Below are 22,655 nucleotides of genomic sequence, written 5' to 3' on the forward strand. Positions count from 1 at the left end.
ATGTAAAAATATGATTCTATATTTTAGCATTAAGTGGTTTCATGTGACCTTTTGGAAAAAGGAAATGCTTCTCATCATTCATGTTTTTTTTTTTTCTTGCTCCACTGATGAACAATTACAAGTTTGTTTTCAGTTATCTACAAGGAACACTTGCAAAATATCATTAAAACTTTAACGTTAATATCTGTATTTCGGGACAGAAGGGTGACTGAAGCTCAAGGTTTGTTTTAGGAGTTGTGATTTTGTCTCAGGCTGAAAAAAATACTTCACTCTTTGCACACGTTGTAGATTTTTATACAAGTTACAAAATTAAATCCTTGATACATCTGAAGCATTTTCATGTGGGATTTATCACTGGACATTTTTTCATACATGCCTTGGCGTCGTCTCATGTTACTTTTTGGCAAATACATATTTACCAGCAAAGAAAAACATCTCTGTAACTGATCCTGTCATCTCTGGGAACCAGTCCATGTATATATTTTCTGCTAAAAAAAACAAAAAAAAAAACATGCTGTTGTATCCTCCTCTCATTCTGTGGGTGGTAAAATTCTCTTGAGGTTTTCACATCTACTTGCCGATATTTTTCTGTGTTTTTTTTTTTTTTGGTTTCTTTTGAGGCTAATTCAAGCCAGCACCACTCATGTCATCCAATCTAACTTTCCAAATGTCTGGTATTTGGAGCCACACAAAGATCATGGGATAATTAGTGCGACCTAAGCTAGTTTCTTTCTGCTTCTCTGGGAGTTCACAGGTTATGGGAATTATCAAATCAAATCAAATCGTTCTGCTAACACAGCCAAGTGTTAGCCCCTTCACAGACCTGACCTACTTTACACAGGGTCAAGCCTTTCCCTTCTTTTGTATGTGAGAACAGCACAATATCCACCCTGTGGCACATGCATAATGAGCACATTATAGCCGAGGCTTTGACACAGATCTGCCATCCGTCTCTGTCTGCACATCAGCTGATTTCTTTGCTTGGAAGCGTGACAGTCATAGTGTGATATTTCACATAATTGTCAGATAATATTACATGCTAAGGTATTTCAAAGTTACAACAGCTGACCTTCCAAAACTGGTAAGTCTTTAAAAGAACACTTTAATTTATGTTAAATCTTTAGTTTTGGGAAATTTAAAGGTGAAGTATTTTCATAGCATGATTTTCCAACATACAAAACACGTTATTTTTGTTCTGGAGCACAGCAGGTTTGGAACTAGATTATGATGCAATGCTGCCCCCTAGAGGGAGAAGACGCAAATAAAGCAACAGCAACAAAACACTTGATCCAGGTTGTGCATTTTTTTCTAAAGTTTTAGTTGCTTAGGTCAACAATGATTACTTTTTAAAAGCAATTTTTTAAATCCATTAGCCAGACTCATATGTAAAATGAGTGAAATTAATTTTAAGTTTAAATGAAATTCAGTTTAAGTTTAATTTTAAGTTTTAGTTTCTCATACACAGAAAAATTTGTTGTACATTTTCGATGCAAGTTATTATTTAATCATGATCAAATCTACCACACCCAAAAACTTCCATTCAATTAAACCTCTGGTGATGTTACAATTATAAAACGTTTTTGTCTTTACTTCATCAAATACAACATTTTTTGATTCACAAGTCCTAGTGCTGTTAATACGGAATGAGTGAAATGAATTAATGGGGCCACTTTATAAATAATGTGTTTTGAATTTTAAGACTTTAGGTAAAATATCAAGTCTTTTCAAGTAGACAGCTTCAAGTCAAGTCAAGTCCCAAGTCAATGGTGTGCAAGTCAAAGTCAAGTCCGAGTCTTTGAGCATTTTTTCAAGTCAAGTCTCAAGTCGTGATTTTAATGACTCGAGTCCAAGTCATGTGACTCGAGTCCCCACCTCTGGAGGGATCACCGACAGACCCCCCCACAATGTCACGTCTGTGTGTGCTCTGCTTGCCTCTGATGTGTCCTTTGGCAAGACATTTCACTTCATTTCTCAGAATTCTGAGAAAACAGTCAGAATTCTGACTTTAATCTGAGAATTCTGACTTTGATCTCAGAATTCTGACTTTTTTTCCTCAAAATTTTGAGATTAAAGTCAGAATTTCTTTTTTTTCCCCCAGTGGCCTTAATCCTCTTCCGTAAACCTCTACTGATGTTACAACCACAAAACGTTTATCTTTACTTCATCATACAACATTTTACAACTTTTGAGAAGATTGGGTAACACTTTATTTGAAGGGGTGCGCATAAGACTGACATGACACTGTGATAAACATGACATAACACCTGTCATGAACATAAAGAAGTCTTTATGAATGCTTATGACAGTTGTCATGAAGTGTCATTCGGTAAATAATGACACTTTAATGCAAAGTTGTTCTAAAAGTTGCATTGAAAGTCCATTACAAATGCTAACGTTGCATTCAGTTATCATAATGTACCAAATCATGCAAAGTTGGCACTTTTAATGGACTTTTAATGCAACTTTTAGAGCAACTTTGCATTAAAAGTGTCATTATTTACCGAATGACACTTCATGACAGATGTCATGTCATGTTTATGACAGTGTCATGTCAGTCTTATGCACACCCCTTCAAATAAAGTGTTACCGAAGATTGTAATAGTAAAAACATCTGATCCATGCGCCAACCTGGAAGGTGGCGGTAGTTCACCAAAAAGTTGTTTGCCAACCACAATAAAAAAAAGAGAAGAAGAAGATGGCAACGAAGACGAGTCCTTCTATCAACTGTTAGAAATGAACCAGCGGGAAAAACGACTGGAGGCTGATTTCAACCCCAAAGTTCTTCTATACAGATGAGGTTTGTATGTTTTTATCTCAGTAACGCTCTAGGAACAGCTTTCTGAGGATACTGGATAGACTCCTCCATTAGGGAGAATGTTGTGGATTCTGTCTCTTTCCTTTATAGCTTTTATCTGCTTACGCGTACACTGCTGCTGCTTACGTAACTATAATCACATAAGGCTGGCGCCAGTCAGACATAAACAAACTGAAACTGATTACACTAGCCTTTAGGGAGGAAACAGAATGAGGAGACGAATAAAAGCTAAGCTGTAGCTACCATCTTTGCTTTACCTAGTGTCATCCCTAACATGAGCTAAGTGAAGCGCTGGACGGTGAATGTCACTCTGTTCCATTTATATGACTTGCATGGCTTGTAACATTTGATGATTTTTAGGCATTAAAAGCCTGTTTTATACTTGACAAAAGTTAAGTTACACAAGTTATTTACCTCGGATGTATGAATTATTAACTTGCTATTTTCCCCTTTGTGGTTCTTGTAACTGTGAATTGCATGATTATTACTTCATACATATAGTCTACTTTAAGGGAGCAGCTTTACTTATATATTATAGAGCTGCTAATACAGCACAGGTAATGTTGATATGAATATAAAGTTACAGTGGTTTATGTTGAACTTAATGATTTTCAGTGGTTCCTGCAGATGTTCAACAGATGTTGGTGATGAAAGAAGATGCTCCTGAAGAACACAGCTGGAGTTTTGAGCTGGAGGGTCCAAAGCCCCTCATGCCAGCTATAAGCAAGGAAGATGAAGAGTGTCTTCTGTTCTCAGACCTTCATCAACACCAAATGAAAGATGGAGAATTTCCAGAAGACCTCTGTGGAGCTGCTAGAAATCAAGGTCATGGAGATTACTCCAACTCTTCAGAGACTGGAGTCCATGAGGACCACCAGGGTGATCATGATGATGATGATGATGATGATGATGATGATGATGATGATGTAAACCATCAAGGCTATGAAGAACTGAAACACTTGCCAGATTCTAGGCCAAAAGCTAAAGACAGGAGAGATGACTGGAAAGGGAGCCATTCAAGTAGAGGTTCTTCAGTCTCAGTGGATAAAGCCAAATGTTTTACAGCAAATAGAAACAGAGACTCAATGAGGAAAGGTCAGGTAGAAATGACGTTTAGGTCTGGTCACAGTGGTAAAGCATGTGATAGAAATCTAAAACCAAAAGGACACAAACAAACCAACTCAGAACCAAAACAGTTCTGTTGTAAGTTATGTGGACACACATTGGGCTACAAAAGAAATTTAGCCTCTCATATGAGAATCCACACTGGAGAGAAACCTTTCAGCTGCGATGTTTGTTCAAAAATGTTTAGTAAGAAAAATAATTTGACCTCACACATGAGAATCCACAATGGAGAGAAACCTTTCAGCTGCGATGTTTGTTCCAAAATGTTTAGTCACAAACATCATTTGACCTTGCACATGAGAATCCACAATGGAGAGAAGCCTTTCAGCTGCGATGTTTGTTCGAAAATTTTTAGTAAGAAAAATAATTTGATCTCACATATAAAAATCCACACAGCAGAGAAATCTTTCAGCTGCGATGTTTGTTCGAAAATTTTTAGTAGGAAAAATACTCTGACCTCACATCTGAGAATTCACACTGGAGAGAAACCTTTCAGCTGCGATGTTTGTTCGAAAATGTTTAGTCAAAAATATAATTTGACCTCACATATGAGAATTCACACTGGAGAGAAACCTTTCAACTGTGAAGTTTGTTCAAAAATGTTTAGTCACAAACATTATTTGACCTCACATATGACAATCCACACTGGAGAGAAACCTTTCAGCTGCGATGTTTGTTCGCAAATGTTTAGTCAGAAAAATAATTTGGCCTTACACAAGAGAATCCACACTGGAGAGAAACTCTTCAGCTGCGATTTTTGTTCAAAAATGTTTAGTAAGAAAAATAATTTGGCCTCACACATGAGAATCCACACTGGAGAGAAACCTTTCAGCTGCGATGTTTGTTCAAAAGTGTTCAGTCACAAACACAATTTACTCTCACACGCGAGAGTCCACACTGGGGAGAAACCCTTCAGCTGCGATGTTTGTTCGAAAATGTTTAGTCAAAAAAGTAATTTGACCTCACACATGAGAATCCACACATGAGAGAAATCTTTCATCTGTGATGTTTGTTTGAAATTGTTCAGAAAAAAAAGACACTGAGTGGAAACTGAATCAAAACTCCTCTGTTTTAGAGTGGTTGAGATATTTTTTACTTATTTGTTCATTTCTCTTCTGCTTAGGTTTTCATTTACATTCAATGACTCTGTCCTTAATCGCAGGACACTGACCCTGGAGGACCTATAGTTATAGGATACTTTATTTGTATTGCTGAAGTATGTTTACTTGCTCAGTAAATTTTTAAAATTTGGTTGTTTAGGTCAAATTCTTTTCTTTGCCAGATTTATTCATTATGCTGAATTTTCTTCATTGTTGAAAATACAACTGTGCTACAGATGTGTTCTCAGGTCAAACTTTTACAAGATGACAAGCCTGCCTGCTTGCTGGAGATGTTTTTTGTTCAATAAAGTAAAACGTCTGTGTACTGTATTTTACTTTCATGTCTTTAATATGTATCAGAGTATTATAAAAAGCTCTTTATCAAAGACGAATGAGGAAGTATTTCAATCTCTAGATATTATGAAACTGGTTGAATCAACTATCAAGCAACTTGCAGCTGTTCTGCTACTTCTGGCAAAAAGGATCAGCAAGTAGAAAGTTAAATGGTGATGATGCACTGAAACCGGTCAGATAGAAAATCTTAAATGGGAAAGTAAAAGAGATTCAAGCCTCTTGAAGCTTTAAATCCTTGTCATTGCCATTATTTTCTCTCACTTTATCATCCTCAGCAGTATTTATTAATGGTGGGGTGATCTTTGCCATTGAACCTTCATCAAACCTTTTAGAATAAATCCTTTGCAGTTCTAATGCTTTGCAATCTCTCTTGAAAACTTTTTTAAAGACACTGCAGTTCCAGCTGATTAGGTTCTCTTTGCTTGTGCCTCTTGTGATATCGTGGAGTCTAGTAGCATTAACAACTCATTTTCTCTTAAAGAACTTTGAAAAAAATAAATAATGGGGAACATTTTTATGTGGAAGCGGAAATCAATACTTCACTTTAATAGCATTTTATTGCACTGCAGTACACATATTGAAAAAAGGAGTTCATAGTCTTAAAATGTAATATACATAGTAAAATGGGTTAATATTTAGTAATACTAAGAAAAAAAATTAAACATAAAAAGTAAAAATTTCTCGCTTAGAAAAATTTCTCGCCCAACAACACCAACATCAGTCATACCCTCCATCCATCCAGTCATTATCTTATACCCTAATCCAAAGAAGGGTCAGGTGGGGTGCTGGTGCTCATCTCCAGTGGTTAGCAGGTGAGAGGCGGGTTACACCACTGGACAGGTCAACAGTCCATTGGAAATCGGTCATACCACCCATAAACAATAGAAGATATCACATTATTGGAAAATAAATTGATGAATCATACATTATAGAAATGAGAACTGGAAGAAAAAACAAAGATTAATAAAAAATTAAGACAAGCCAGATTTAACTATATACTTTTCAAACTACAAAAGCATAATATGGGGAAATGTGATCACTATGTAAAGGATGAAACAATAAAACATGTTATATTAGAATGTCTTAAATATAAAGAAGATATAAGATATATCAGGAGAGAGTTTGAAAATAAAGAAAAAGTTAGTATAATAGATACACTGAAAAAGAAGTTACGGAGTAAACATTACAAATCATCATTTACTCAGAAATTAAACCAGCATGAACAACACTCCATACAGTAGGTGGCGGTAATGCACACCTTCAGTCATCTTGATAACCGCCAAAACTAAACAGTAGAAGAAGAACTACCAGTTCTATCAACGGTTAGAAATGAACTAACGGGGCAAAGCAATGGAGGCAGATTTCAACCCCAAAGTTCTTCTGTACAGATTAGGTTTGTACGTTTTTATCTCAGTAACAGGTTAGAAACAGCTTTCTGTGGATACTTGATTGAGCTTCTTAACATAAAGTTGTGAAACTATTTTTTATGTTTGTAGCTTAGCTTGCTAACTGACGGAAGAGTGACTGAGTCCCAACACAACAGCTAAACATTCAACTTTTGTGCTGCTCTGGTTCCGGGTTAACAGGAGAAAGCTTGTGTTGCCTCAAACTGAATGTAAAATGCTGTTAGTTTTAGGACTGGAAAGAGTGTTAACCAGGGGTGAAAGTGGTTAAGATAGAAATTTACTGTCTATCTGTGCTACCTCCTGGTGTTGCGCTGCCTTCTGCTGCAATAAAGTCATTCAGAACGGCTGTACTTTTAGTCAGGATAGATTTGCTAGCAATAGCGAATTTAAAATGCGACTCAATCAGTTTATAAATTGCTTCTCTCTCTCTCTCTCTCTCTCTCATTCCGAATCGTTTCTGAGATGTCTGTGCTGTGTGCTGGAGCCTCTCCCGCTCCAACGGTCGTCCTTTTCTTTCTGTCCTCGCGCCCCGCTGCTTGAAACTTTCGTCAACAGCCTTCAAACCGTTAACCTCCATGTTTAACGTCTGTCTGCGTCTTACAAGATGTCCCAATTAAAAGCAAACGGACAGTATCTAGTTGTGTTTCGTGTTATTTTTGCTTAATTAAAAACAACACAGCACACCTCGAAAACAACTGTTTATTAACTTATAACTGCAGATTATAAGTACTGGTTTTAAACGATAGCACTTGGCACGTGCATCTTCTTCTAAAAGATGGTGGTTGCTGAGCGGATTGGTGCGTTTGATTTATGGACTTACCATACTGTCATGATGTTGTCACAGCTTCAACAGATATGTAAAAAAAAAAAAAAGAAAATCTGTAAAAGTTACTTACTGCAACTTTAAGGAGGAGTTTGAACAAAATAGTAGATTAGATTGTTTTTCTAGTGTTTTGTTAGATGTGGTGGAGCTGCTCATACACAGAAGAGCCCCGACACCCTAGAATTCTTTCAGCAAGCATTTGCGGATCAGAGACTTTGGATCATCATCGTCATCAGTAGGAACAGTGCTGTCTCCATTGCTGGTTCCTGGTGCTATTTATAGGATTAATACAATAAATAATTGTAAAATTATGTTTTTTGAGCAATGTGTTACTTAAAAAATGACTGAATAGTGGCAGTTTTTGTTTTAGTTTTTAAAGAGTTATTTACATCGAATGTATGAATTATTAACTTGCTATTTTCCCCTTTGTGGTTCTTGTAACTGTGAGTTACATGATTATTGCTTCATACAAGTAGTCTACTATAAGGGAGAATCAGATGAAGAAACCTTTAAATCTCCCACAGCAATGCGTTTTTTAAGACAAGAGTGTGGCTGAATGTTGATCTGCTTTCTTTTGCATTGTTTGTGACAGTTTGTGATTCTTCCATTCTGCATAAATGTTATAACTTGTAAGGGGCACCTGCCTAGGAACCAACATCAAAGTTCAGGCTGAAGTCAAACATTTTGGTTTTATAGCTGCTAATACAGCGCAGGTAATGTTGATATGAATATAAAGTTACAGTGGTTTATGATGAACTTAATGATTTTCAGTGGTTCCTGCAGATGTTCAACAGATGTTGGTGATGAAAGAAGATGCTCCTGAAGAACACAGCCGGAGTTTTGAGCTGGAGTGTCCAAAGCCCCTCATGCCAGCTATAAGCGAGGAAGATGAAGAGCTGAATTTTCTTCATTGTTGAAAATACAGCCGTGCTACAGATGTGTTCTCAGGTCATGTAAACTATTATAAGATGACAAGCCTGCTGGCTGTAGATGTTTTTTGTTCAATAAAATAAAATGTATATGTGCTATGTTTTTACTTTCATGGCTTTAATAGGCATCAGAGTATTATAAAAATGATCTGGTCAGATTATTTAAAGATCTATACCAGGGCAATTCAAAGATCTGTGATTGGATGATACTTGCATGAGAAACTGATCTTATCCACTGATCTTATCGACCTCCACAGAGGTCTGAAAATCAGCCACTGTCCTCTTCTGCTCCGGCATGACAGGGATCACTGACAGACCCCCCACAATGTCATGTCTGTGTGTGCTCTGTCTGCCTCTGGTTTTGTGTCCTTTGGCAAGACACTTGACCCACTTTGAAGTACAAACTTCTATAGCACCATTTTAAACATTTTACCATTGGGCTAGAAAATATCCTACTGATAATCAAGCAGATCCAGGCTTTGAAATATTAAAACTACATAGCCTTGACAACTAAATCCTGTTGAGAATTTGAAACATTATAAAAGCAATGTTTACAAAACTACATATGAGCTATTTAGCAAAGAAGAATGAGGAAATATTTCAGTCTCTAGATATTGTGAAACTGGTTGAATCAACTGTCAAACAACTTGCAGCTGTACTGTAAAACATGGTTGCATCAAATATTGTGTTACGGTGGCTGAACACACGCACACCACATTTTTTATATTATGTGCATTGGAGTTTGTAGTTCGAACATAAGAATGTGGGCAATTTGAAAGCACAGTAACAATTTTGAAAGACAAATGTTTATTCTGTACAATGAAAAGAACTGCTGTAAAATTAGTGTAATATCCTGGTAATCCAGAAGAGGGAGCTGCTCACACACAGTTACTACACTTTGTATCCAAGCAGTAAAGTATTAGAGACACCCCCACAAGTAGAGATCAAAATTATTTCCAAGCAGAGACGCAGGGGGAATGGGTGTGCCATGCCAAAAGTGAAATCTTGCAGTGCAAGTCATTCTAGTGCAGCAAACAATTGGAGAAATTTGGTTATGCCCAAAATCTAAAAAAAAAAAAAAACTAAAAAAAAAACTACATAAAAGTTGAAAAGTTGCACATGAAACAAATAAATAGATGTATGTTCTTTGTTTGCATGGAAGACTGAATCTTGTATTAGTACCTAGATGAAATTATATGTTGAAAAGTGCATGAATATGGACGTAGACGTCTCCACACACAGCTGCACTTCCTGATCAAAAGAGCAGAAACGAAAACTACGGATAGATTTTAACACTATGGATTGTACAACAGTGACAATATAAATGTGGGAAGAAATCTACTGAACAGGAGCAGAGCAACCATTAAGTTATTTAATAAGCTGTTACTCTGTCCAGATGTTGGTGGGAAGTTCACGCCCTCTCTGGGTGAGCAGCTGGGAGGATTAAAGCCCAGGTTGAAACAAAGTGGGAGGACCGCTCTGCCAGCAGATGCAAACTCGGCCCTCACTGTGGCTGGAGGGGAAGGATGGTCATCTTCTGCATATTTTAGGGAAGTACCTTCAGGATGAAGATTAGCAGCCTGGAGAGATCAAACAAGAGGGGGCTGGGAAGAGAGAATTTAGAGAAGTGACTCAGTGAGCTGCTGAATTGTACAGCAAAGACTTCTGTGTAAATAAAAAAGCTTGCCTCAAGAAGTAAATCTATTACAGCTGTTCAGTGTCATTTGGCTGCAGGGATCGGCTGAGGGGATTTTTCTCATACGCCACCTTTCCTACAATCTGGCTTTCATTTCTAATCCAGGAAGGGTGTTGATCTATCATAGCACGACCTTCGACCCCCCCACATGACTTGATGGCAGTGGCAGCACTTCATGATTCACTTCACAGGGCAGTGCTGGCAGTTATCAGCAGCGTATCAGCAGAATGACTGTGGGCTCACGTCATGCATTCTTCCTGCTCAGGATCTTGAAGGCTGGCCCTGAGATAACCTCTCTAATACAGCTTTGTTTAAATGGGAACAGCTTTGGCTTTGAGTACTTCCAAGGGGTCAAGCCGAATATCACTTATAAACACACACAAAAAAGAAGGCAACTAAATGTTTTAGATCTCTTAATGAACATTGTGTTATTCTAAAGGCTGATGGACAGGAGCTGTCAAAGCAGAAGAGATTAATTATATACAAACTCTGTGGCTTTCCTCAGCCCTATAGAGCTTTATAGCTCATTAGAGCTAATTGTTTTGGTTTTACAGCCCACATCGTTACAGTTTTTCTGCTCTTTTTCACCACTCTCATCAGCCTCTTTTACAGCAGACTCAGTAATTCAGCACCGAGTTGGCAGCCGACTAAGAATCTGGAGTATTCTGATGCTAAACAGCTAAATGTTTCCCCCAGGAGAAGCCCTAAGGAGGCAAAGTAGTCTGGCTTTCAATTCAGCTGCCAGTACAGTTAATTAGAATCTGCAGGAATTTATGATAAAAAAAACCTGTATGTATATCCTGAACAATTATGTTTCGTATATTTTTATTGGGATTTTATGACCACACAAAGTAACGCATAACTGTGAAGTGGACACAATTTTTTTTTACAGTAAAACTATGCTATAATTCTTTTTCCCTCATAAAAACATAAAGTGTTGTCTTGATTCTTTTATGCGTATTTGAGAAATTATTTAATCTCCCGTGGCAACCATTCAGCTGTGCAAAAGCCCTAGTTGAACCAAGCAGCAATTTCAATACAGAGCTGTCACATTTCACAACTGGATTTGCAGCCAAAGGTATTTTTTTTATACATTTCTTCCATTTCACAACTTTATTGCATAAAGTCCCAATAAATAAAGTGCAAGTTTGTGATTTTAATCAAGGGATAATAATGGTTTTGCAAAGTACAGGATGAGTAACTAATAATTGCTTAAATTTCTGATTTGAAGAAGTTATAAGAACCACATTAGGTCAATCTTATAAGGTAAAACCCTGTCTGCGTTTTTTTGGTCCGGACAGAAAACCTCAGGTCTTTGTTCCGTCCTCACCGCCAGTCCATCTTTCTGAGAGGGAACCTGATGAGGAGATAAAGTCTAACTGGGAAAAGACAGCTGTTCATCTGCAGGTCATTATTTACAGAACCACCGTAAACAATGTCAAACAGGCAAAATGTTGGGTGAAGATAACGGCGGGCGTGATGAGACAGCTCCAAGGTGGGGACACATGCACATACCCAGCGCTTTTGATGACAAAGATAACGATTTAGAACAACAGACGGGTTGTTGTTCTAAAATCAACTGAGCTACGTCTGTTGATTTTTCTCATTTCAACGTAGAGCAGCAGAAATGATCGGGATGTGACAAATTTTAAATGCTGACCCATTCAGACGGCTGCAGGAGAATAAAGACTGCCTCACTGCAAAAGATTCTCAAGACTTCTTGAGGAAACAGACAAAGATCCCCAGATCTTGACATAGTCACAAATGTCAGCAGGAAGCACCAGAACATGGATGATCCAAAGAGGCCTTACCTCCAGAACCCAAACCCACAGTACTGTGAAGGGACAGACAGGAACTAAGTGTTAAGTTGGTTGTGTTATTGCTTCTTGGTTTATGTCCCATTACATTTGATATAATATACAGGTGCACATAATTTGTACCAATAGACATAAATTTTTACCAGATGGAGAATCACATCTAGAGATACAGCTGCTTTAAACGTTAGATAAAACAGGTCATATAGGTCATCCAAACACTTTCCAGCCACTGATAGATGTGAAACAAAATAGAAACTATCACCCCCCAAACCTTCTTCTGATGAGCCTTTCACACAACATATTCAGTCCAGTTGTGAAAATCTTGTGTGCTGTATGTTGGAGTATCTAAAAATACATTTTGTGTGGGTCCAAATGCCAAGAAACCATCCATCCATCCATCCATCCATCCATCCATCCATCCATCCATCCATCCATCCATCCATCCATCCATCCATCCATCCATCCATCCATCCATCCATCCATCCATCCATCCATCCATCCATCCATCCATCCATCCATCCATCCATTTTCTTTACACCCTTGTCCCTCAGTGAGGTCAGGAGGGTTGCTGGTGCCTATCTCCAGCTATCGTTCCGGGCGAGAGGCGGGGTACACCCTGGACAGGTCGCCAGTCTGTTGCAGTGCCAAGAAACCACATTTAGTAAAACATTAAATTCTGTCATGTACTTAAGGTATGCATGCTGTTTGCTCACTTTTTTATATGGGACTTTTTGCCATGATATACATGTCCTATGCGTTTTGATTACTTAACCATCTTGGGCTTAAAGTTTCAGTTTATAGGCTCCCCCAAGAGGCTGAATAACTATTTGTTTAATTAATCTGAAAGTAGATACTGCTCTCATTCTAGATCAGGAACTTTAAGGGTTCAGCATGCCGAGGCGAGTGAATTTTCATCTGAGCAGAGAATGTCTTCATAGCACCACGTTAAAATTTCTGTTGGGTTAGCTTTTACATACATTTCGTGGCAGTGTACCACACATAATGTATCTCAGAGTTGTGATAGGCAAAAAATTTTTTAAATGTGCAAAAAATTTCTGCCTCAGAATAATTTAGTTGGAGATTGAAACGTAGTAATGCAATACTAAAACAGTTGTTTTCTTACACTGTTAAAACAGAAGGTAGAGCAGTAACAGTGTGACACTGGGATTCAAAGTCGCTGTTTAGTGTAAAATGCAGCTTTTAAAGTCCCTAAAGTTTCATTACAAGCATAGCGGCTCAGAAACATGACGATAACACAAACCCATGCTATCTGGTAGTATAAAATGGCATCATTTCATTCTGCTGTAAGAATATATCAAGCCCCAAAACATCAGTTTCCCTGAAAGCTATGTTATTATTTGAGTTTCAACTCAAGAGCAAACCTACACAGTGTTATTTTTTTCTCCCTTTAAGCATAGATGCAACACCATAAATATCAAGAGACCTGGAATGTATGTGAACGTGTAATTTCCCAAGCAGCACACTTAACTAAATGGTGCAGTTTGTGGATGCCCTCCGTTGTTTACACAGCATTCCAGTTGTAGATAATTCTCCCATGTGGTAAAGACCAACGAGGCCTGTTTCCCACACTCCTCCTAATGTGACTCAGACTGCAGATGAGTGCCTCATCAGTGTAAGCGGCAGCAGTCCAATGACTCTGTCATAAAGATACAGACAGAGCCAGAAGTGATGTTTAATTTCAGTCATAAATGCTGTGATAGCAAAATTATATGCAAATGTGTTTTAACTACCCACACAGCTCTGAAAAAAGCCAAACAGCTGGGTTAATTAGAAACGGGATGAGTTCCTCTGTCCAAGTTTAGTCTCTGATTATGAATATGTGAAATTATTTGCGAACTTCTCATAAAATCTTTTGAAACTTCATGGTTTCCTCCCCTCTTCTTGCTGTAGCTTTAAATGTGACTATATATTGCCCAGCGAGAAGAGTTTTGGGGAGTTTTTTTTACCTTAAAAGGCCATGTGGAGTGGAGCGCTGGTTTCCTGTGGGAGGGTTTTCCTCTTTCTTACTCTGGAGCTGGAAGTCCAGCCCATCCTCATCCTTACTCGCCCTGTCTGTCGCCCCCCCCTCTCCTCCTGATAAACACATTCACATACACACACGTTTTCTACACTGTGACCGAAGTGGTGAAATCCAGCTACAGCCAGATGTTTGAGCATGACTCTTTATGTGAGTACACACAGTCAACAGGAGGTGAGAACACGGTCAAACAGGAAAACTCTGTAATATGAGACCTGAATTAAAGGCAGCAGGCGAGAGGAGGAAGCAGGAAAGAAAGGAAAAACATTGTTGACGACTGAAGCATGGGAGGAGACAGGAACTAAATTAGAGCCGTCGTGAATAGGGAAGAAGTGCAGAGCGGTGATAATAACTGCAGCTTTACCAAGCGGCGGATGATTTGTGTTGACTGAACATCTCATCTACCCGACATCCTCTCTGTGAGCAGTCAGCATGTCAGTCAGGCTGTCTGTCTGATAGCGACTCCAAGGAATAATCTCCTTATAAGGTCTGCAGAGGACAGAGTTCCTGAAGCTGGTGTGTCATCAGCATGTCATGAATTTACTTTTATCACACACTTTAACCATGTGATTGTGTCTCCTTTGACCTGTATTTGTAGCTATAGTAAGCTTCCAGGTGTTAAGGAGATATTGTTATATTGCACTTCTGTGTACTTAGCGCTTTTCTTTTCGTTTTAGTCAGTTTATTGTTGAAACCTGAGATTTTTAAAAACTTTTTTTATGGCATACAGGAGCAAATTTGGTAATGACAGACTCCACTAATCTTGCAGTGCTTTTAAACTGACACCATCCTGAAGGAGAGAGCTGACGGTATCAAATAAAAGATGTTTTGTGATCTAGTGAAAAGTTATAGATTTACAGAGAAGGTAAGAAAGAATCCATTCACCAAAAGCTAAAACAGAGGACCCTGCTTGCCACCCAGCTTATACTCCGCCCGATTTGATCTTTCTTTCTCAAAGAGGCTTCCTATACTTCCTATACTTTCTGACCCGAGTCAGGCCAAATCCCAGAAAATAATAATGGTTTCCACTGGCAAAGGCCCCACTGTCTCTGGCTCCAGGGCTGGTTAATCTCTCTAAGGTAGAACACCACTGTGTTCTACCATCACTGAGATCATCCAAAGGGCAAAGCTGTGGACAGAAAAGCCCACAGCATCGTAGGGCTAATCAAACTCCTGGACCACGTTAAGTTGGTCGTTTCACAGAAGGACAGGACGGGTACTGAGGGGGTCATCTGATCGCCTTCATTCATAGGGGTTCTGGACATGACGAGACCAAAGGCCACACCCAAAACCCTTTGGTCAGGCCAGAGCATGACTTGGGATCTGAACCGGTTGGAGAGAGTCGCTGTGGAAAGAAGTCTTTAGATTAGTCGCAACATTAAGCCTCTCTAAAGCCCCTCTTCCTGTCAGATTACTGTCTTGAGACAATGTGTTATGAATCAGAACTACGTATAAAAGCTGAATCTGATTACAGAAGGTTTTATCTTACCTTTGCTTTCTTGCATTTCATAGTGAACTGATTTGTAAATTTATCATGAAACACTGATCATGAATCTTAAAATGTTAAGCTCATTTTTTGAACTACTACCATTTTAAGTTTGTAGAAGGGGAAAAAAAAGAAGGAGCAAAAAAAAAAACATTCCTAAAGAATAAAGTCAGTCGTCTAGACAGTCAGCCCTCACTGGTCTCTGCACTGCAAGTTTTGGATGTCTCCCTGACTCAACACACCTGACTAAGACATATGTTAATTTAATGACATGCCCAGGGAACTACTAAGCCACTTGAATCAGTTTGGTAAAAGCAGGGACACGCCTAAAACACGTGAGTCCTAGAGGATCGAGGTTGGACACTGCTGAATAAAGGAGTTCAAGTTGTGATCTCAAATTTGACAAATCTTATAATCTGATTGCAGTTGCAGGATTTTCCCAACCCAATATGGCTGCATTACTGACATTGATTGACACGAGGAAACAAATATGTTTTCTACTTCTGTTTGTATTTTATTGAGTCTAAATAACTTCCTCCAATTTTAAAGTTAATTTTCCAAAGAAATACATTGATGTTATTAGTTTGTATTGCTAATTGTCAGCACATCACTAAGCTCAACAGTTAGCTGATCCCCGCGGGTCGCTAATGTAGCTAATGTAGCTACTGTAGCTAATGTAGCTAATGTAGCTTTTGTCGTCAATTCCACCTGGTTATAGAACTTGGACCTAGAAAATGACTACATTTGATTTTATCTGAGTTTTAACTTAAAAAGTAAATTGAACTCAAGAAAATTAGCCAGCAACTCTTGTTCCTGTTACATATGAATACTAACAGTTATTATTTTTATGTTACCTTGAAAAGGATTAATACCACAATTGGCATTCAAAGCATCCTCTCATGTGAAAAAAAATATTAATAATGTCATTCTTTATTTTTTTTTTTTTTCAGGTGTCTTGCCTTGGCATTTCATACATTTTATGCCATATTTGGTAGCTGGTTGCTTCTGTCATTACTTTAAAGTATACATACTTCAGGAATGTTGTCACTTTTTACTCACAGGAATCTACTTCATAATGTCATGATTACTGATGGTGAGTGAACACGGTTGTGAAATAAACAAAAACCATGAAATGATTTATTTGAGCCAATGTCCAGCAGCAGATTGAATATAACATCTTAACAATGTTTTGTTGTTGGGATGAATGTCAACAGAGGTTGTAACCTCCTTTTGGCCATGAAGAATACTTCTATATATTTGAACTGTGTGATTAATTTCTAACACCCGAACTTCAGGTGCAGTTCAGGTGTTAGAACTGTCCTAGAGTGCTAGAGTTGTGCATTGAACCTATAAGTCATTTAAGCTGGAAGAAACAATTAAGATTAATTAAACAAAAGAGGAAAACATGCTGAACGTTCTGCACTTTGTGTACTGCAGTCATCTGACTCAAGCTGTCTGTTACAACATAATAATTAAGTACATCTGGGATGACATCTGAAGTTGTGAAACAGTAACCATGCAGCAGATTGTGTCACAGTGATGTGTTTTAAGAAGACGTTCAAACATGCAGACCTCAGTCTCACAGCCGAGCCTCAGCCTGAGCAGTGAAGCCCGAGTGGAAGGGGTGAGAGGGGAAGTGGGGCTGGGGGTGGAGGGCACGACGTCATCACAGGCAGTTCAGGAGCTTAACGTCACACTGAAAATATGTGCTTCTGTCTACAAGGGTGCAAAAAGGTGCAGTAGAGGAGTGCTGCACAGCCGACATGAGTCATGCTTTATGTTTCCACCCCAAAGGCGCACGAGTTCACTGATGAACCCTTAGTAAGAGGATTTGCTGTTCTGGTTCCAGGAAGGCTGCAAAGTTTGTTCAGCTTGGCAGATGTTTTCCTGTGTGGTTGCATCTTCTTCCCCAACATGATCTGTTATTCATACATAATAAATAATAATAAAAGGGAACAATTTCCCTTTGATCGGATGCTGTTCTTCTTCAGTCCATCCGCTGCATTCCTGTGGCTGGAAAGGAGCTGAAGGAAGCACGCTTGCAACAATAAGGCAAACATACTCAAGAAATCACTCATGTGCACTGAGTCAAACTCTGTGACATTCATGCAGCAGACACAGGAGACAAGCAACACCTGCTTAAAGAAGCAGAGCAAAGTAGCGATGAGGCAGGTCTTCACATTTAGGACAAACTTTCTTCCTTCAATGAATCTCTTAAGGAAAAAACCAATACAGTGTCATGTTTTCTGTATTTTTTAATTCACAAATAAAACTAGTATGGTCACTGAAAATGTGTGGTTTTGGCATACAGACATAATCTAAATCATAAGATAAAAATTATTCTGACTTTAAATTTGTTCTTCGGCTTCTAAGCTGCAACTTCAGATGTACAGATGAAACCAGATGTTTACGCTGTATAAACAGACAATATCTTTTTTTATGGCACCAAATCAGAGTAAACCTACCCCTGTTTTAAGTCACATAGGATTACCAACATGTTTTTACCTTCTCATATTCAGAACTTCACATATTTCTTTAATATTTGGTAGAAATTAATTTGACTCGGGTCAAATATCTTGGGTTTTCTTCCACAAGATTTTCTCTATAGTTTCCTGGTATTTTTGGTTCATTCCTCTAGACAGAGTGTCAGAGGACAATAATGGCCACTGTAGTTAACAAAGGCATCACAATGCTTCACTGTAGTCAGCTCTTTTCAGCTTCATCCTTCCTCTACAAACATACCTCTGAACCATAAGCCCATAAATTTACATTATCGATTCTTCACTCCACAGAACATATTCTCTAAACCTCTTTGACTTATTTATGATGTAGATTTGAGAAAACTTGAGCTGGTTTTCCTTGTCTTTTAGACCAGTAGTGGTGTTCACTTTGTAGTTCAGGTATGGCGCCATTTAGAAAGAAAACGGGAACCTCATTGGCTGCAGAATGTTTCTTTTCTACATTTTATGAGAGTCAGCACTGTTGTATAAACATTGATAAAATATATCTCAGCAAAACATTATTTGAAGTTTTTAATAAATTAGGTTTTTATGAAATGGTTTAAGTCCATTATCAAGTCTGTACAGATGCAGATAACAAGTTGGTTAAAATAAATCAACAGAGTTTTGTATCATTTTTGACAACATGGCTGTCCAGTCCCACAGTACACATCCATGCTGATGTATTTTTGCCTAGTGACGTGTTCTTTTGGTTTGTCTGGATATTTTCTCACTCTTTACAGGCTGATTGTGTAAATTGTTCTGCAATGTTCCCGTATTTCCTCTCTGGTTTTATTGCTCACTCATCAAAATCTAATGCAAGGTGCACAGAGGACCAGAAACCTCTTCTTCCACACACTATCTATAAATTTGATCACATTTCTTTTCTTTCACTTTTTTAGTTGCACTTGCAACAGCCACAGCAGTGTAACACAGCTGTATTACATTCTGCAGTTATGAAACCAAAACAGTTTTAAGTATTGATAAGACAGGGACACATTTGCAGAATGTAATGGCTGCCATTCAGCATCTCTCTGAAAGTTTGACCTCCTCTGCTAAAACCTGTGATGTGGTTTTCTTCCATCTTACCTTACCTCCATCCATTTTCCCATCATCTCGGACTACGCTAAAGGGGCAGCATTAGGTAAAATCAACGTCCACACAGCTCCTCCTCTGCCAGACTATCAGCTGAATCAGCAGCAATTAGCAAATACCTGGAGGAGCTGCACATCTGCTGAGCTCACCATGCATACTGCTTTTCAGTGCAACACTCCTAAGAACAATTTTAAAGCCTTAAAAGAGGAATGTTGTTGTGATGACATGCTGAAGATGGAGTCTCAGAAAGTCTCTTAAAAAAACTCTTGAAGAAAGAGTTTCTTAAAGAGACAGAGACCTGATATCAATGTGTTCAATTACAAAGTTAAATTTTTGAGTTAAGTTTGATGCATTCAACACTTTTATAACAACTGATTGTAAAAAATCTAATTGATTGTGCCATAAAATGTCACTGTGTGTCTGGAAAATACATAATACTGCCCCTTTAAGGAAAGCATGATGGTGCCACCACCATGTTTTATTGTAAGGATGATATTTTCTTGGGTGATGTTCAGAGTTAGTTTTGCACCCGTCTGAATGTCCTTTCAAATGCTCTCCACACCAGACAGTTTCGTGTACTCGATGCAGCTTCAAGGCCACACACACACACACACACACACACCCCCACACACACACACACACACACACACACACACACGCACACGCCCCCCTCCACACACACACACACACACACACAGTGACATCCAAAGTTAAGAATACGATCGCAACTCATCTTTCTCTTTATGTTTACATGTTATTTGATCAAGCATGTGCTTGTCACGTAAGTGTCAGATATGTTGTCCTGGTGGAAAACTTGCAGGAGGTTATATGTGGAAGTCAGACCTGTTGGTGTGTGAAAACCCAGCAGCCCAAATAAGGAGAACAGGCAGGGTAAAGGGTAAGTGGAGTGGAGTGGAGTGGAGCAGCCTGGCTGTTCCTCACAGAGAGCGTTCAGCTTGATAGGAGGGAGAGAGTTGCTGAGAGGCTGATAGTCAGGGAGTCAGGATGGAGTGAAAGCAGAGTGGTGATTGGAGGGATGAGGAGAGGAATGAAAAGAGGGGAGAAAGGATGGAGAGGAAGGTTGGATAGAGGGAGGGAGTACTGAACCATGGGAGGAGATGAAGAAGGAGGAGGAGGAGAGGGTGATTGGAGACAGGAGGCAGGTTCTGCTGCAGCCCAAATAACTACCCATATAGGGCTGGGCTCTCCATCTCTTTCCACATCTCTCTCTGTCTCCTTCCTTCTATCCTCTCCCTTTCTGTCTCTTTCCTTTTTATTGTTCCTCAGCAGCGCTCCGCTGGAAGACTAACATATTCCCCTCATCAAAAAGGCAACAGGAGGCATTAAAAACATTTTTTAAAGGTGCTTTCCCCCACATCTCAGAAAAAAGGAACTCAGTCGACACCATGGAGGCCATCAAGAAGAAGATGCAGATGCTGAAACTGGACAAGGAGAACGCCATCGACAGGGCAGAGCAGGCGGAAACGGATAAGAAGGCAGCCGAGGACAAATGCAAACAGGTGGGGAAAATGCAGCATTGGGAGTAGGCTAATAACAGTATGTGGCCTAGTCTTTTGATTTTTTTAATTAATCAGAAATTTTGTTTCAAAAGTAAAGTATCTGCAGTTTTAGAGCTGCAGTCTGAAATAATATTTTTTTTATTGAAATCCTGAGCTCAGATACCAATCATTCCCCCACTGAATCAGTCTAAAAACTTTTATAGACTGTGAAGTATTTCCTTATCGCTCTTATCTTGATGCCATTAGATATTTTTATAGCCATCATTACTATTTTTTTTACAAAGTGGTTTCCTTCTGTTCTTCCGAGGCAATGCTTTCGAATAGTTCAGGTGATTTTCTTCATTGAACAACCTCATGATTAAATGTGAATAAATAAATGAATAAAGAAGGGAGAGATTACCAAAATCAAAAACTGAACTTTGCATCAACAAATCTTGCACATAAACACTGAATGGTGTGTCTTTGTATGGTCACAAATCGCTTTCTAGGTCAGCAACAAGAAACAAACAATCATTTCCAGCTACATTTTGAAAAACGTTTGTCTTAAACCTCTGATTCGAGCCGCTGAGAGAAGAAGCGTTATCAGTAGAGACCGCCCAGGAGCCGAGTCAAACATCCCACCTCTCCCAGCTCCAAAGTGTGTTTTTAATTGAATAGATATCACAAAGTGTTTGCAAAGGTACACACATTCTCAGAAAGACACAGTAGCTCCAGATGTCTGCTCTCGCCGATAAAGGCTGTATTTTTGGCATCAGGAGAGAACGTCCGAGTGGAATACAGCTGGATTATCAGACGTACTTCACAGGCTGTCAGGGTGACACCGATTAGGATGAACACCTGACTCTCTGTCTCTGTGCCAACAGAGAAACGAAGGTATCAGCTGCACACTGATGCTCTTGTCAGGAGAGACTGATAGCTGCCACGGCCATTTAAATGTTGCTTTACATCATAAACACAATTAGACTCTCAAATCAACCACCGCTTTGCTATCAGTAATGTTCAAAACTTTGGCTTCACCGACGTCCCGGACGACTTAACTCGGTTACAATCGGCGATGAGATGTGAGACATTTCGCTTAAACTTATGAGGCATAATTTTAATTCTATTTTAAAGCTAAGTTGGGAGAGGTGTTAAAGACGCAGCACCAATTCGATGCATTAACACGACAGGTAAAACATTTTAGGAAGTGATCAATAAATGTATCTTTTACTGCAGCAACATGAAGTAACACTCCATCAAACATATGAAAATAAAAGTAGAAAAATTCAGTCATCACTTTAAGTATATTTATTCGGTGGACAAAAAAAGAAGGTGAAAATAAATAATTAGAGCTGCACTTTATCTTGAAAGATTAACAGTGGCTGCAACACTAAACCTAAGACAGAATGGTGGGACTTTTGAAATTATAAAGACAGGAAAAAGTCAGAAAAAGTAGATTAATCTTAACTGATGTCATCATATTTTCTGATGTGTTGTGGCCCTAAAAGTTTTTTTTTTTTTTCTGTCAAAATAAATGCTTGGGGAGCCATTTCTATGTTAATATGGCCATATGTTTTGATGAAAGACCCAATCCTGACCTATTCCAGGTTTTCTAATAGACATTTGTTTAAAATCTCCTGGTAGTTAAACAGTTTATGATGCATTGCACTCTAACGAGATTTACATGGACTCTGGAAAAGAAATAGGCCCGCAGAATCACAGATCCCCTACCATACTTAACACTAGGCATCAGTTGTTTTTCTACATATTAATACATTGCTTCACACTAACACAGACTTTATATGTTTGTGATGGTAGGAGGTTGGCAAGTAAGGCTTTCTTGCTGACTGTGTGGTGGCAAGACAAATATAGATCTTCATTCAGCTTAATGGCTAAAAAGTGTTATAAAAATATGTAATACTTAAAGGAAGCAGGAAGTCCTTGATTACTAGTTGGAAACTCCTATATAGTAAG

General features: G+C 38.7%; 2 protein-coding genes and 1 long non-coding RNA gene across 4 annotated transcripts in view; all 3 read left to right on the forward strand.

Annotated features, from left to right (window-relative positions):
- The first annotated feature begins 2,689 nt into the window (after positions 1 to 2,689).
- On the forward strand, positions 2,690 to 5,370 carry LOC106929195 (uncharacterized). Its single transcript, XM_015005959.2, has 2 exons — positions 2,690 to 2,797; positions 3,431 to 5,370. Exon 2 carries the CDS (start codon positions 3,454 to 3,456, stop codon positions 4,924 to 4,926), a length of 1,473 nt encoding a protein of 490 aa, XP_014861445.2. The 5' UTR covers positions 2,690 to 2,797; positions 3,431 to 3,453; the 3' UTR covers positions 4,927 to 5,370.
- Positions 5,371 to 6,623: 1,253 nt separating this feature from the next.
- On the forward strand, positions 6,624 to 8,649 carry LOC106929256 (uncharacterized). Its single transcript, XR_015762759.1, has 2 exons — positions 6,624 to 6,787; positions 8,395 to 8,649. It is a non-coding gene; the product is annotated as an uncharacterized LOC106929256 (long non-coding RNA).
- Positions 8,650 to 20,362: 11,713 nt separating this feature from the next.
- tpm4a (tropomyosin 4a) overlaps positions 20,363 to 22,655 on the forward strand; it is a 29,247-nt gene continuing 26,954 nt past the window's right edge. The window contains exon 1 of one of the 2 annotated variants that reach the window (XM_015006256.2): positions 20,363 to 20,702. In XM_015006256.2, coding sequence (XP_014861742.2) covers positions 20,589 to 20,702 — 114 coding nt within the window. In that variant the 5' untranslated portion in view covers positions 20,363 to 20,588. The remainder of the gene's footprint in view (positions 20,703 to 22,655) is intronic. The other variant, XM_015006174.2, reaches the window with a different exon arrangement.

Source organism: Poecilia mexicana, unplaced genomic scaffold (genome assembly GCF_051168715.1).
Source record: "Poecilia mexicana isolate PSO_F unplaced genomic scaffold, ASM5116871v1 scaffold_4, whole genome shotgun sequence".
NCBI lineage: Eukaryota > Metazoa > Chordata > Actinopteri > Cyprinodontiformes > Poeciliidae > Poecilia > Poecilia mexicana.